The 14,442-nt window shown below is 38.6% G+C and overlaps 1 protein-coding gene and 1 long non-coding RNA gene across 12 annotated transcripts in view; one reads left to right on the top strand and one right to left on the bottom strand.

The window, feature by feature from the left end:
* The window catches only part of LOC119851238 (myelin basic protein), a 184,321-nt gene that overhangs the window by 160,935 nt on the left and 8,944 nt on the right, over window positions 1-14,442 (top strand). For all 8 annotated transcript variants that reach the window (XM_038390772.2, XM_038390774.2, XM_038390769.2 and 5 more), the window contains exons 5-6: window positions 12,869-12,973; window positions 14,308-14,343. In XM_038390772.2, the coding sequence (XP_038246700.1) occupies window positions 12,869-12,973; window positions 14,308-14,343 (141 nt within the window). The remainder of the gene's footprint in view (window positions 1-12,868; window positions 12,974-14,307; window positions 14,344-14,442) is intronic.
* Window positions 1-14,442, bottom strand: part of LOC119851239 — a 35,084-nt gene that overhangs the window by 13,564 nt on the left and 7,078 nt on the right. For 2 of the 4 annotated variants that reach the window (XR_006278955.1, XR_006278957.1), the window contains exons 2-3: window positions 13,474-13,533; window positions 3,249-3,395 (exon numbers count right to left, since the gene is read on the bottom strand). This is a non-coding gene — a long non-coding RNA (uncharacterized LOC119851239). The remainder of the gene's footprint in view (window positions 1-3,248; window positions 3,396-13,473; window positions 13,534-14,442) is intronic. The other 2 variants (XR_006278956.1, XR_006278958.1) reach the window with 1 other exon arrangement.

The raw sequence follows: 14,442 nt of genomic DNA, 5'->3' as shown, positions 1-14,442 counted from the left end.
GGGTAATTGTAATGTAGCAACTCAAAGCACTGTGGCTTTGGCCCATCTTAATGAATAATATGAACGGCCTTAGAATTCCAAAAATCACCAGCAATGAACTACCCAAGTAGTGCTCTCTCTGACACTCTTTTCAGATGATGGCAGAGAGATATCAACTATACACAAAATTTCTGAATTTGGGTACCAAAAGCTAGACCCATATTTAGGCACCCAAAGACACAATCTGATTTCAGAACCAACGACTCTCATTTAAGTTGGTTTGAGATGCAGGTATTCAGAACCTTTAAAAATCAGGCCACTCTTGAACCAGAAGGTAACCAGATTTGAAAATTTTTGGCCTATATATTATACACAGTATCTGCAGTAAGTGAAATGAAAATTTGTTCTTGGCTAATTAACAAAGCTTCCCCAAGAAATTCTTAGAAACTTCTTTTGAAAATTAGTGATACTATATTTACCAATTTCACAATGAATTCACAAATTGATTTATTGAAATCTAGGTATAGGCAGTTCTCCCACAAAAACAGGCAAATACACACACTGTGGCATGAAACTAGTCAAACAAAAGGGATCTTTGCTTTTTACCTCTCTGGAATACAGAGCAGGGTTCATTCATTAGGATCAGCTGATTGAGTCCCAAACACCAACCTTCCTGTGAATACTGGGGAATTGAGTCTTTGGGTATGCCTACTCCAGAAGCACTATGGTGGCGCTGCTGAAGTGTAAACGCTTGCTACAGCGATGGAAGGGGATTTCCATCGCTGTAGTAAATCCACCCCCCTCAAGAAGCATAGCTAGGTTGACAGAAGAATTGTTCAGTCAACCTAGCAGTGTCTTCACCAGGTCTTAGTTTGGATTAACTGTGTCTCTCAGTGGTGTTCATTTTTAACACCTCTGAGTACTGTAGCCTAGGTTGGCCTAAGTTTTTAGATGTAAACCAGGCCTCCGTTTCTGAATGCACCGTTTGGACAGAAGGCTGGATCTTTGTTGTTGACTACAATGTAAAGTATTCAATGAGTATAAAACTCATATATGTCTCTTATGTCAGCAAACTATTCTAAAATGTACCTGCAAGCAAATGGCCAAATTCCTCTGAGTTCACAAACCAATTCATTAATTCAAAGGGTCTCAATTCAAGACTAGACTTTGTGAACATGATCATTGAATGTAACATACGGAAACTAATCTTGCCTTATTAATGATTACCTCAGGTGGTGCAAGTGCTGCACAATATTAAAACTGATGAAGAAGTTTAACATTTATAATAGGTGTGAGGCATAGAAAACCCTATGAAATTGTCTGATAAGGTGCTGCAATCTTTAATTGGCAATCTGTGTGTGTCAGCTCCATCTAGTGATAAAGACTAATATCACACTGTACAGAATTATAACATTCAAAAACCAGTTGGAGAACACTTCAATCTCTCTGGTCACTCGATCACAGACCTAAGAGTGGCTATACTTCAACAAAAAAGCTTCAAAAACAGACTCCAACGAGAGACTGCTGAATTGGAATTAATTTGCAAACTGGATACAATTAACTTATGCTTGAATAGAGACTGGGAATGGATGAGTCATTACACAAAGTAAAACTATTTCCCCATGGTATTTCTCCCACCCACCCCACCCCCCACTGTTCCTCTGATATTCTTGTTAACTGCTGGAATTAGCCTACCTGCTTGTCACCATGAAAAGTTTTTCTCCTTCCCCCCCCCTGCTGTTGGTGATGGCTTATCTTAAGTGATCACTCTCCTTACAGTGTGTATGATAAACCCATTGTTTCATGTTCTCTGTGTGTGTGTGTGTATATAAATCTCTCCTCTGTTTTTTCCACCAAATGCATCCGATGAAGTGAACTGTAGCTCACGAAAGCTTATGCTCTAATAAATTTGTTAGTCTCTAAGGTGCCACAAGTACTCCTTTTCTTTTCACTGTACAGAGTGAAAACTTCCGGTATCACAAGGAAAAACAAAAGGTAAATATGGCCTCTTTTTAAAATATAGTTGATGTGCAGCAAGCCCTTCATATTTATTAGATTTTCGTATTGGTGCCCATCATTTCAATTAGTGCCTAGCATCTACTTCAAAAGTAAACCAGGGTATGGCAGTCTTCAGCATATATTGATATAAAATTCATTGATTGGATGAACTATTTTAAAGACTTACTTTAACAAAATTGTATAACAGCAAGAAGTAAGTAAATAACTCAGCAGGGTTATTTCTTTTTTTAAAGACCCTCAAACAACGTACTATAGCCTTTTAGTGAACGGATTTTCATAGTTTGGTTGTAGGTTGTGTTTGTTTTTTGTGGTTCTAAGAAATGTTTTTCCAATTTTACTTTCTTTTCTTTCTTTGAGTCTTAGAGCCTTGAGTAATAAAAAGCACAAAGTTCAGCTGAAAAAGGGAGTAAATACAGTAGTTTACAAATGCATCCTAAATTAAAAGGAAATAAGGTAATGATCTGTTGCATCAAATTTAGAATAATATTTTACAGAGGTTAATACATGAAGCAAGCACTGCATCTGGAGAACTGATAAACACAAGCTGTTGAACTCTGTCACAGGACGGTCAGCAGGAACAACAGCCCAGTTCCTGGTTTTAGGTCCCATGGCTAGCTCATCCTTCTTAAAAAGGACCATATCAAAAAACTAATAGTTGTAAGGAAATTGTTGGCACTACGAACAGCAGAATCTACGTCCATAATACTTAATTCGCTGTATACTTTGCCTGATATCCTTTTCAATAAACCAGATTACTGGCATACACTGTATACCTGTAACTGATTATAGACCTAGATGGTGATTTACACCCAGTATTTAAGTCATGAACATAAAGAAAATGAGAAATCTTATTCATGACAATTTCCACAGTTCACTTTCTAATTCTACTTTATTTACTCTGCAAAGAACCAGGATCACAGGTCTCTAGCCACTGACATCACATATACCACTGCAGAATGTCTAGTTAAGTCTAATTAGTTTAAAAAAAAAATCTCAAAGCCTTCATTAGATAAATGCAGGATAAAATCATAGCAAAATGGTTAAAATATAATTTAGCTCAAAATGTGGGAAGGGAGCTGGGAATCATTTAAAACCGTGGTGCTGCAGGATTCATTTTGGGATATGCAACATGCTTGAACACTCATTTTTATTCCTTGGGAATAAGAAAGAGTGAAGCTTTGCCATTTAAATTCCTACCTGCTGTCTCTTGTTCATAAGGACTGAATATGAAATATAGAGTGGTCACTTACATTGTGGTAGCTGTGGTTCTTTGAAATATCTGCACATGTGGATCCCAGTCATGATGTGTGGTGGCCCCAGTGCAATAGCTTGGAACATTTTCATTAGTAGTGTCCAGTAGGGGTCATGCTTGTTCTCAAGTCCTCATGATCCGCCTCCTAAGGGCACAAAAAGCAGTGACTGCAACTGCCACTCAGTTCTTTCACCACCCAGAATCCATCGTGTAAGATTCTGAATTGCAAGAAGGAAAGTAGGCCATGGGAGCAACATGTCCAGACTTCTCAAAGAAACACAGTTACTATGAGGTAAGTAGCCACTCTTTAAGTACTGCACAAGTGCATCCCAGTCATGATGATTAGCTAGCAGTCACCCTAAACTGAGGTGGGTGTGAAGAGTTAATTGAAAAAAGATTGCAAAACCTCCCTTCCAAAATGGGCAACCAGTTGAGAAGCATTCATTAACAAAATAATGCTTTGTAAATGTATGAGCTCAAGTTCTGGTAGCTGCTCTGCAAATCTCCAGTATTGGCTCTCAACTTAGACATGCAACCGATGTTGCTTGTGAATGAATAAGAATATTTTAAAGGACTTATTAATATTATATACAGTCCTAATACAATCAGATGCCCATTTTGAAAGCTTTTGAGATGAAATAGCCATCCCTTTAGATTTATTTCCATAAGCAATAACATGTCTTAAAGTCTTACAAAAAGATTTTGTTTTATCCAGATAGTACAACAATGATCGTTTGACATTCAAGACATACATGTAATTTAACTTCAGCTGAGATGAATAAGGTCGTGAAAAGAAGACTGGTAAATTAATAAACTGATTTGAAAGTCCAATACAGGTGAGTCACATCATACGCACATTTAACTTACGCGTAACTGGTGCGTAAATATGGCCGCAATAAATCTAGCATCCGTGCCGTCAAGGTTCGAGAGGGAGAAATTCGTCAAGCCGTGGCATCAAATGCTCCAATAACAACTAAGGTGACGAGCCAAGTGTGTTATAAGATTTTAGTGAAGACTGAAAAGGAATTAAACTTATGGCTGGAAGACATGAACCGTAAAGTATGCCTATCAATGGCAACACGTTGCAAGAAAAGTCTCTTACCTCTACCCACTGTTCAAACCTCCTGCTAAAGATGGGCAACCTTCTGATGAGAAGAAATTCAAAGCCAGCCAAAGTTGGCTTAACAGTTTTAGGAACCACTTCAACCTCAAAAACGTGCGGACTACTGGTGAAGCTGCATCTGCCAATGAAGAGGCAGCAAAAGCCTACCCCGTACAATTAAAGAAAATCATAGAAGAAAAGGGCTATCTTCCGGAACAAGTTTTTAATGCTGATGAGACTGGGCTCTTCTGGAAAAAAATGCCCAACTGCACTTACATTTCGAAATCAGAAAGACAAGCCCCTGGCTTCAAAGCAGCTAAAGACTGTGTGACTGTGTTGTTTTGTGGCAATGCAGCTGGGCATTTAATAAAGTTGGGTTTGCTCTACAGGACTGCAAATCCCCGTGCCCTGAAAGGCAAGAACAAAAATCTTCTGCCTGTGTTCTGGCAATCAAATAAAAAGGCTTGGGTAACAGCAGCATTATTTCTGGATTGTTTCCACAAGTGTGGAAAGGAGGTCAAGCGAAGAGAAAGGACTTGACTGTAAAGTGTTGTTGATCATAGACAATGCTCCTAGCCACGCCGCGGCACTCCAGTTTGTGCATAATGACATTGAAGTAATCTTACCTTCCACAAATACCACCTCCAACCTCTCGACCAAGGCGTGATTCGCTGTTTCAAGGCCATGTACAGGAGGCTTGCGTTCTCACGGATACATAGTACTATGGATGCTGATCCCAATCTTAAATGTGATGGAGTGTTGGAAGTCTTTCAACATTGCTAATTGCGTCACTTATATTAAACAGGCAATGGATGCAATCAAGCCTGAAACAGTCAATGCATGTTGGCGAAACCTATGGAAAGAATGTGTGAATGATTTTAAGGGTTTCCTGACCATTGACAAAGAAGTGAAATGCATTATTCAGGTGGACAGGCAAGTGGGTTGTGATGGCTTCATTGACATCCTTGAGGAAGAAATTGAAGAATTAATTGAGAGCCACAGAGAAACACTGACTAACGAAGACGTAGAGGAACTGATAAAATCGTCTACAGAAGATGAAGATGATGATGACGAACAAGAAGAGCCAGCAAGTTGGAATCTTCCTAAATTTGCTGAAGTGTTCCAAGCAGCGAAATACTTGAATGATTTAATTTCTGAATATGATCCATCTATGGATTGAAGTCTCAAAAATCACACGTAGTATTACGGATGATTTGAGACCAATCAAGAAATGTTTGAGCAGCTCAAGAGACAACAGTGACAGTTGCCAATCACCATGTTTTTCAAGGAAAAACAAACAACCAGCAGCAGATAAACCTACGCAATCAACTTCTCGAGCTGAACCAGAGCCAACCACTTCGTCTACAACTCGCTCTCAGTCACTTCCGTCTCCTGGATTGACATCAAGCCGTCACCTCCGTCTCCTGACGACCCCCTGTAATTAAAAATACAGTACTATAAAATTATATTTTGCGTATGTACTCATTACATACTGTACATTACTGTATAAATTATACATTTTACTGTACAGGGTTGTATACACCAAACCATGTACAGTACTGTACTTTATTGGCGATTTAAGGGATTTTCAAAGGTAATTTTGACTACGCGATTTTTGCCTTACATGCTGACTTTAGAACCTAACTCCCACGTAAGATGCGACTCCACTGAAATACTTTTGGAATAAAGGACAGATTATGTCTCAGTCACCCTTTCTATATGAAAAGCCTTATAAGGAGGGTTTATAATTAATACTTGTAGTTCACATATTCTACTTGCTGAGGTAATAGCCACCAAAAATGCCAGTTTCATTGCCAAAATTGCTGAATTGGGAAATTTGCTAGAGATTCAAAAGGAAGTTCCAGTATAGAAGAAAGCACTAGCTTTAAATCCCATGTTGGAGCAATCTTTCTTACAGGAGTAAGAACTCTAAGCCTCTCAGAAATCTGCACCCTCTTCCACTGGTGGATGTAATACTGAAATCACTGCCAAATCACTTTAACTAAAGCAACAGATAGACCCAAGTGCTTTAAATGTAATAAGTAATCCAAAATTATTGGAATACAACACACCAAGAAGGAATGTGATCCTTAAATATGGCCTAGAATAAAAGACATACCACTAGCGGAATGTGTTATTTCCTGTTCTGAAGTTAGATAATGTTCTTCAGCAGTACAGAATATCTAATGAGGACATCCAGAAACCACCCAGACAATGAGATGTAGTGACACTGGATTTGAGTATAGGAGTAAGCTGTGATTTTGCAATATGTCATTCTGAATCAGCAGCGTGGTAAACTATTGATTGGACACTATTAGAAGATCAGAGAACAAGAACTGATAAGGCCAATTAGGAGCTATCAGTATACCCCAATCTTTTTCTTACCTTATCTTCCTGATCACCCTTGGAATTAAAAGAAAAATACAGAAGGCAGACGTCAAATGGTGTGACCAGCAAATCGTGAAAGTGTCTGCTATGAATCCCAGACTATTTCCTGCTCAATAACAAAACAGACACTTTTTGTTCTGATTCAAAGCAAACAAGTCTATTTGGGGAAACCCCCACTTTTGGAAGATTTGGTCCAGTAATTAATCTTTTAAGTCCCATTCATGGGACAAGGTCACCTTTCTGCTTAGTGAGTCTGCTACACCATTGCTCTTCCCTGGAAGATGAAGAGTTGTCAGACTGATACAAAGCTGGATACACCATTCCCATATAAAACATAGAAGGTCTGATCTTACACCTCTCTGCCTATTCAGACAGTATGGATAGGCACTTGGTTAAAACATCCTCAGAGCTGATGAAATCTCAAACGGCGGTAGTTGGAATTCATAATTATTTGCTAAAGCCACAAATTGAAGATACTACTTGTGTGCAGAATGTCTCTGACACATGAAAATATGCTTTGTGCAAGTTGAGGGTCATGAACCAATCCATGGGATCTACAGTGGGAATAGAAGCAATAGAACTGAAGCAAGAGTTACCATACAAGACTTGGCATGCCGAATGTATTTGTTTGGATTCCCAAAATCTAATATCGGATACCAACCTCCTTTATTTTTTTAATATGTGAAAAACAGAAGCCCTTTTCCACAAATTCTTCAGGTACCAATTTTATCAACCTGTCCTAGGTTGATTAGGTCATCTAATTATTGATGTACGCTTGTGAGAAAAGGGATCAGGTATGCATGGGAGGCAGAGACTGAAACTGACTGACATAACCATCTCTGAGAAGTTGAAGGGCCCATTGATCTGTGATATTCCAAGTCTCCCGGGAAAAGAAAAAGCAGAATCAAAAAGGAGGGACGAATAGGTATTGCTCCTTGTAGATTAGTCCAAGATCCTCAACCATCACATCGAGTCTGATGTCTCTGTATCTGTCCTGGTTGTGAGGTTACCAAAGAGGACGATGGAATTCATCATCTTTTTTGATATCTTAATCTCTTCTTGGATTAGTCAGAAGATCTCTGCTGGTAAAAGTATGAGGAAGTTTAGTATATTTTGAGGAGGAAGAACATGGACAACACTGTTTCTTCCTAAATGCAGGTGCATATAAACCTAGAGATCTAAAAGTGGATCTTAAGTCTTTTAATGGACTCAAGGTCTCATCTGTTTTAGTACTAAACAAGCTCAATCCATCAAACAGCAAATCTTCCGTGGTTGTCTGTACCTCCCTGTATTAATGTGGTGCAGAAAACCATGATGCACATCTCATAACAATAGCTTTAGCTGTTTAACAGCATCAGTTGCACCCAGATCAGTTTGAAGAGCTATTTTAGAAATCAACTAGCCTCCATAAATTGATCTGAACTCCTCTCTAATTTCTGTAGATAACTTGTCCTATTGTAGATAATCATATTTAGACAGCATAGCTTGATAATTAGTTATTCTAACTTGCAGACAGGCTGATGAATAAATTTTCCTCCCAAAAGTGTCTAGTCTGTTTGGTTCTCTCTCTTTGGGAGCTGAATTTCCCAATTGTTTTGACTCTTCATTTGCAGGAGTAACAACCAACGAAGATGGAGATGGACGAGTATAAAAATACTCAAAACCTTTGGATAGTACTTGATATCTACAATCAGCATGTTTTGAAGTAGCTGAAATCAAGGAAGGAGTAATCAAAAGCTCTTTTTCTATTCTAAAATTCCTCACTGATAGGAAGAGCAACTCTATTTTGAGATGCTGGTTGTAAAGTATCAAAAGTTTATGCCTTTTTCTTATAGGACTTCCAGTGTTTCTCCTTATGCACTTCAATAATTCCTGAAACATTTTAAATGTATTAATTATCAGAGGCATAGTGGATGAAATAGTCTCCTCAAGTGAAGAAAAAGAATGTGGACATCCAGCTTAATCTTCTTGGTGAACCAGTAACTCTCCATCACTAGAATGATGCAGTTCCTCTGTTTCCATAATCTGACTAGGAAATGAGGTGACACTTGAAAAATTGAATTAGGTGACTTACACATATATGCCATTTACTGTGGGGGAACTTCCCCTGGATGTTGCAGATATTGCTGCCACAGATACCAATATGGCTAAGGTTGTTGACCATGTGGTTAAGATACATTCATCCAATTTGGGAGATACCAACGAGAGTAATTAGAATTTAGCAGGGATTTCCGACTGCTCCAAAATAATTTGCAAAGCCTCTCTAGGTCTTTCTGTTGCCCTTGAGCCCGGTGTCACAACTCTGGTGACTAGATCATAGACAGATTGTGTTGGTAGACAGCAACTTCCTCAGCATTGTCTTGGCTCAGGATCTGACAGTGCCCTCGTGTACTTTTCAATGAGATAGAGCTTTCACTGATGAATGCATCCGATGAAGTGAGCTGTAGCTCACGAAAGCTTATGCTCAAATAAATTTGTTAGTCTCTAAGGTGCCACAAGTACTCCTTTTATTTTTGCGAATACAGACTAACACGGCTGCTACTCTGAAAGCTTTCACCTGGACTGTCATGCTTTCTGTGTGAGCATCTTAGAAGATTTACAGATTGCATGCTTAGCGACAACATGGTCTTCACCCATGCAATAAAGACACTTACCATGAGTGGTCGTTAGGGGAATGGCATTCCCTCCCTGCATGTAGCGGTGCATAATTTAAAGCCTGGGAAATCTCAGTTCTGACATATCTCAACTAAAATCCTAATACACTAATTCAAAACAGAAATAAAGTTAAAATGTAACTCTCTTCCTTTAAAAAAAAAATCCAGAGGAAATATTAAGGTTAAGTCTACACTATGAACTAGGAGTGTTATGTCCTTTGCTTGTGTACTTGTGCTAGCTCTTGTCAAGATAGCACAAGTATAAATACCAGAGTTGCTGAAGCAGCACAAGTAATGGCAGATGAGGCATGGCTTAGCTGTGCTGAGTACGTACCCATCTGTTTCAGATGGGTTAATACTTGAAACAGGTAAGCCAAGCCTCGGCTGACACTACTTGTGCTACCACGGGTATGCTGCACGTGTACATAGGCAGGTGAATCACACACTTATCTTGTAGTGTAAAGGTAGCCTAACACTACTGAACACTAAGGCTACAATAAATAAAAAGTAATTATCCAAATTAACTAAATAAAATGGGGATACTATTGTTGTTCTGGCTGTTCTGCCTAGGTCCATCCAAAGAAACTGAGCAGTGGTCAGCGTCATTGCGCTCTTTGTACTCTTGGGAGGGGAAGAGCGAGGGGGAGAGTCAGGTTGTAAGGACATGCATCTGATGAAGTGGGTATTCACCCATGAAAGCGTATGCTCTGATACGTCTGTTAGTCCATAAGGTGCCACAGGACTCTTTGGCGTTGTAAGGAGCGTGACCCCTATTGGACACTACGAGTGAAAGTGTTCTGAACTCCTGTGCTGGGGCATCCACACATCATGAATCGGATCCACGTTTCCAGTTCGGAAAAAAATAATCCCTGTTTGACTGTGATCCTTTCTTTATTAGCTACAGATTTTTAAATAAATAACTACCTGCCCACCCTCTAATTTCCAATGCCCTTCATGTATTCTGTTTTCATACTTCCTCTCTTTGTGTATGTGTTGCGAGTCTGAAGATAGCATTTCAAACTGCTCTCAAGCCCATCTTCATCAGGTTGAAAAAGTATCACTTTAAAGTTCTCCACAGTGTACACCATGAAAAGTTTTCAGTAGACTAGCATCCACTTTGATTTCAGTAACATAGCAGTAGAGTAGGCTGCAACATGACCTGCAACACTAGCCACGGAAAAATGAGAGAGAAAGGAGATTCGTGGAAGCTGTGTCCCAAAAACAAAGAAAAGTTTAATTTGGAACATTCATTGAAAACAGCAATCAACCCAACTACCACCACCTATATTTGTATGCTGCTATCCTGTTGGTTCAAAAAAAAAAAATCATGAGGAGTTAAAACTGGACATTCTAGCAACATCGTCACAGGCTTAACTAGGCCATTTTTCATTCACTGCTAGCCGTTTTTTCTATCACCCGGTAATATGAAGCCATAGCTCTGGCTATCATCTAAAAAGTGGAAAAGTAAATCTAAATGTGGGAGGAAGTGCAGGATGATTGCATAACCTTATAGAAATCGCATAGTCCCAATAAAATCCATTTAAGTCCTACTTTTTAAGTGGTATAATAATATACACCATCGGCACAGGGAGAGCAAACCTAATAAATATTGAGCTGAACTTTCCTGCAATAACTAATTTGAAACTCATTTTTCCTAAGGATTATATTACATGCATATCATATATATATGATATACACACATCATTATAGCAAGAGGAACAATGCTTTTTATTTTCATACAGTTTGTTTTTTTTAAACTCTCAACCCTGATAGATTGGGTGATCTTTGGCAAACAATAACTAATAGGCCAAGACTTTTAAAGATGGTTTGGCAACTAAAGATGCAGATAGGTGCCTCGTGGGATTTTCAAAAGTGCCTATTTGGCCCCATTAGGAATTAGACAGCTAGGTGTTTTTGAAAATCCCACTAGGTGCCTATCTGCATATTTGGTGCCAAAATATCTTTAAAAGTCTGGCCCAGAGTGGTTAAGTTATTCATCAAAGATCATACAATCAGTCAGAAGTAGGGCTAGGAATAAAACTCAGTAGGCCTGGGTCCATGTTCAGTGGATTACATTGTCTCATTAGGTAGGTTATATAGAAAGGTTGTGTGTTTTGCTGTTAGTGACAAAATCAGAGTTAATTTGTTTAATTGTCTCTCTCTTCATATTATTTTAGACTCTCTACTTTTTTTTCACTGCACAGATATGTTTGATCTTAAGTAGCAAGACATGTACCATCCTTTATCAATCTGAATGTCTTTAATGCCACTAGATATTCAGGGAAGTAGTCATACTTGGTGGGACCTTTATGACACCTTCTCTTCAGGGTTTTCTCTATTCCCTGGTGATTTAGTTTGGTTCTGCTGGAGTTTCTGGTGTGGCCTTTGGCTATTATGTTTGTCAAGAAGGAAAGCTATACCTTCTACTGTTCATGGATCAGTCACATCTATCTATTCTTATTTCCATCTTTGTGATACTAACGCAAGATGTCGCACCCATTTCACATAATAGAGTAGACACTATTTTCACCGTGGCATAAAACATTTATCACAATGTAACTGTGTTGTGCTAAAAGAAAAGGAGGACTTGTGGCACCTTAGAGACTAACAAATTTATTTGAGCATAAGCTTTCGTGAGCTACAGCTCACTTCATCGGATGCTGTAGCTCACGAAAGCTTATGCCCAAATAAATTTGTTAGTCTCTAAGGTGCCACAAGTCCTCCTTTTCTTTTTGGGGATACAGACTAACACGGCTGCTACTCTGATCCTGTGTTGTGCTAGTTAATCTCCATGAATTTAATAGCCTTGCTCTTGTTCTGTTTCTGCTTTTTTGGATTTTTCTCCTCATCACTTGAAGCACTGCTGCGGTGACATGATGCCATCAGTTGCACTTAACTCTCCTCAGCCTCAAATAGAGCTGCTCTTTCGTTGACAGAATGTTTGAAATTTATGCTGCGCATTAGAAATGAAAAGAGGTGCTACTCAGCTCATTACTGCTGTGGCACAGAGACTGACTCCAAGACCTAAGAGGCCTTTTTCCACCTAAATTTGCACATCTAATTTACTGATTCCATGATTCCACTTATAAGAAAAGCAAATATTTAACTTCTGTTTCCGGAATAACTCAGCCTAACACAGGCAATATTGGACTTCAATAATGTTAAAGGGGTGTGTGTGTGTGTGTGTACACACACACACACACACACACACACACACACACACAGATATGGACACAAGATGCACATGTATTACTTAATTCTGCTGCTCTATAGAGAGTGCATGGCCTTGTATGCACTAAAGACACTGGATCATAAACTCTGTCGATTTCTTATGTGTTTTATTGTGAGTTTTCCCCCTCTTTTCTTTTAGTTTTATTCTGTGAGCATGCCTCTTGGTGCATTTTCTCTTCAAATGGTCATCATTTACCTTGATCTCCTCAGTACACTTACTAATATATCCACCCTACATTTCAGGACATACATGCAGCCAGAGCTAGCCATGTAGGTTCCATGCCCCAGAGGTCTCAGCACGGGCGGCCTGGTGATGACAACCCAGTAGTCCATTTCTTCAAGAACATCGTAAGTTTCCCCTTCCCTTCATTGTTCTCTGGCAGAGTTAAATGTAATTTGAGATTCAATGGCTGCTAAACAGTACCTGAAGGTTATCCATTTTGTTGTAATTGAGACTGTGGATACAATGTTCTGTCTGTGCCTTTGAGGGAATAATTATATTTTGACATCAAAATTATTTTACTTTGCTATTACAACTTCTAGTTTTGTGTAGGAAAATTTTTTGGATGGAAATGGGTGAGTCTTCCATTAATGTACTGAAATTCCAACATTAATCACTGATGCTATTAAACAGCTTTACCATTTGCAAGTTTTTAATTTGCCTTTCTTGAAATAAGGCACATTCAAATTTTTCTTTTGTTTAAAAAAGGTAAGTAGTGCTCAATGCACAGTCCATTTAAAATAGCACTTACTAGATTTAATAAATTAATTCTATTCTAAGAGAGAAGCTAGACTCAGGCATTTCTTTTGAAGGCATAAACAAAAAAAGCCCAGATTTGATTCCCTACCTGAGTGATGTTATTTGAGGAGAAGGATTTTCTTCAGCTTTGAACCTGGATATCTTCATACTAATATTAAAAAAAACAAACACAAAATCAGAGAAACAACTATAGAGTTATATCTCCCTCAAACATTCTACAAAATGGTATCCCCAAGTACTGTGCAAAGATATCATCAAAAACTTTGCTGCCTGAGCCTAATAATCCTTGAAAGCACTTCAGAATGCTTCCCACTTCCCACATTGCCTCAAATGTATCGCAGCTGTGAAATGATCACTGGCACCACAGATAATCCCTTTTCCCTTCTTCATCCTCTTTGAAACAGACCCCTCCATCTGCTGAGGCCCAAATGTGCGACGAAAACCCAAAGGACAGACAAGAGAAAGATAGAAGTGCAAGAAACCTTAAACAGCATAGGCTAATGGATTTGGATTAATTAATACTATTTCTATTAATATCAGCTTCACCAGATCAACATTCCTGATGTTAATATTTTCAGTCATGAAAGGAAGGTACCACCGTGTTGCAGAATGGAGACAAATACCTAAAATGAGGATTATATATTGCGTGCACTTAAAAAGTTCATTCCAATCCTAAACATATTATTTGATCTAGTATACTTTTAATTTTTTTATGATGGGGAATACTCCTAAAACTGGAATTAACTTTAAAAATATGTCCACTGTATATGCTATTGAGAAAGCTGAAACATATTCTTAAAACAATGTGAAGGTAGATGAAATCAGACATTATCCAAATTATAGGATGAAGAGCAAACTCTTGATGGTTGTACTGGATCTATTGCTGCTTCTGTTTTATAATTTTTTTTCTATTGCTCTGTAGGTGTCACCTAGGACACCACCCCCAATGCAGGCAAAGGTAAGTGTCTTCCCCAAGATCCCATCTAATTATTGTGGTTAAATATGTACCGGTTCAGGTGGCCATATTAGTTTACTCAGAAGGTATCATCACCAGTGT

The sequence above is a fragment of the Dermochelys coriacea genome, chromosome 2, assembly GCF_009764565.3.
Source record: "Dermochelys coriacea isolate rDerCor1 chromosome 2, rDerCor1.pri.v4, whole genome shotgun sequence".
Lineage (NCBI taxonomy): Eukaryota > Metazoa > Chordata > Testudines > Dermochelyidae > Dermochelys > Dermochelys coriacea.
This window is presented reverse-complemented; position numbering and strand designations above follow the sequence as displayed.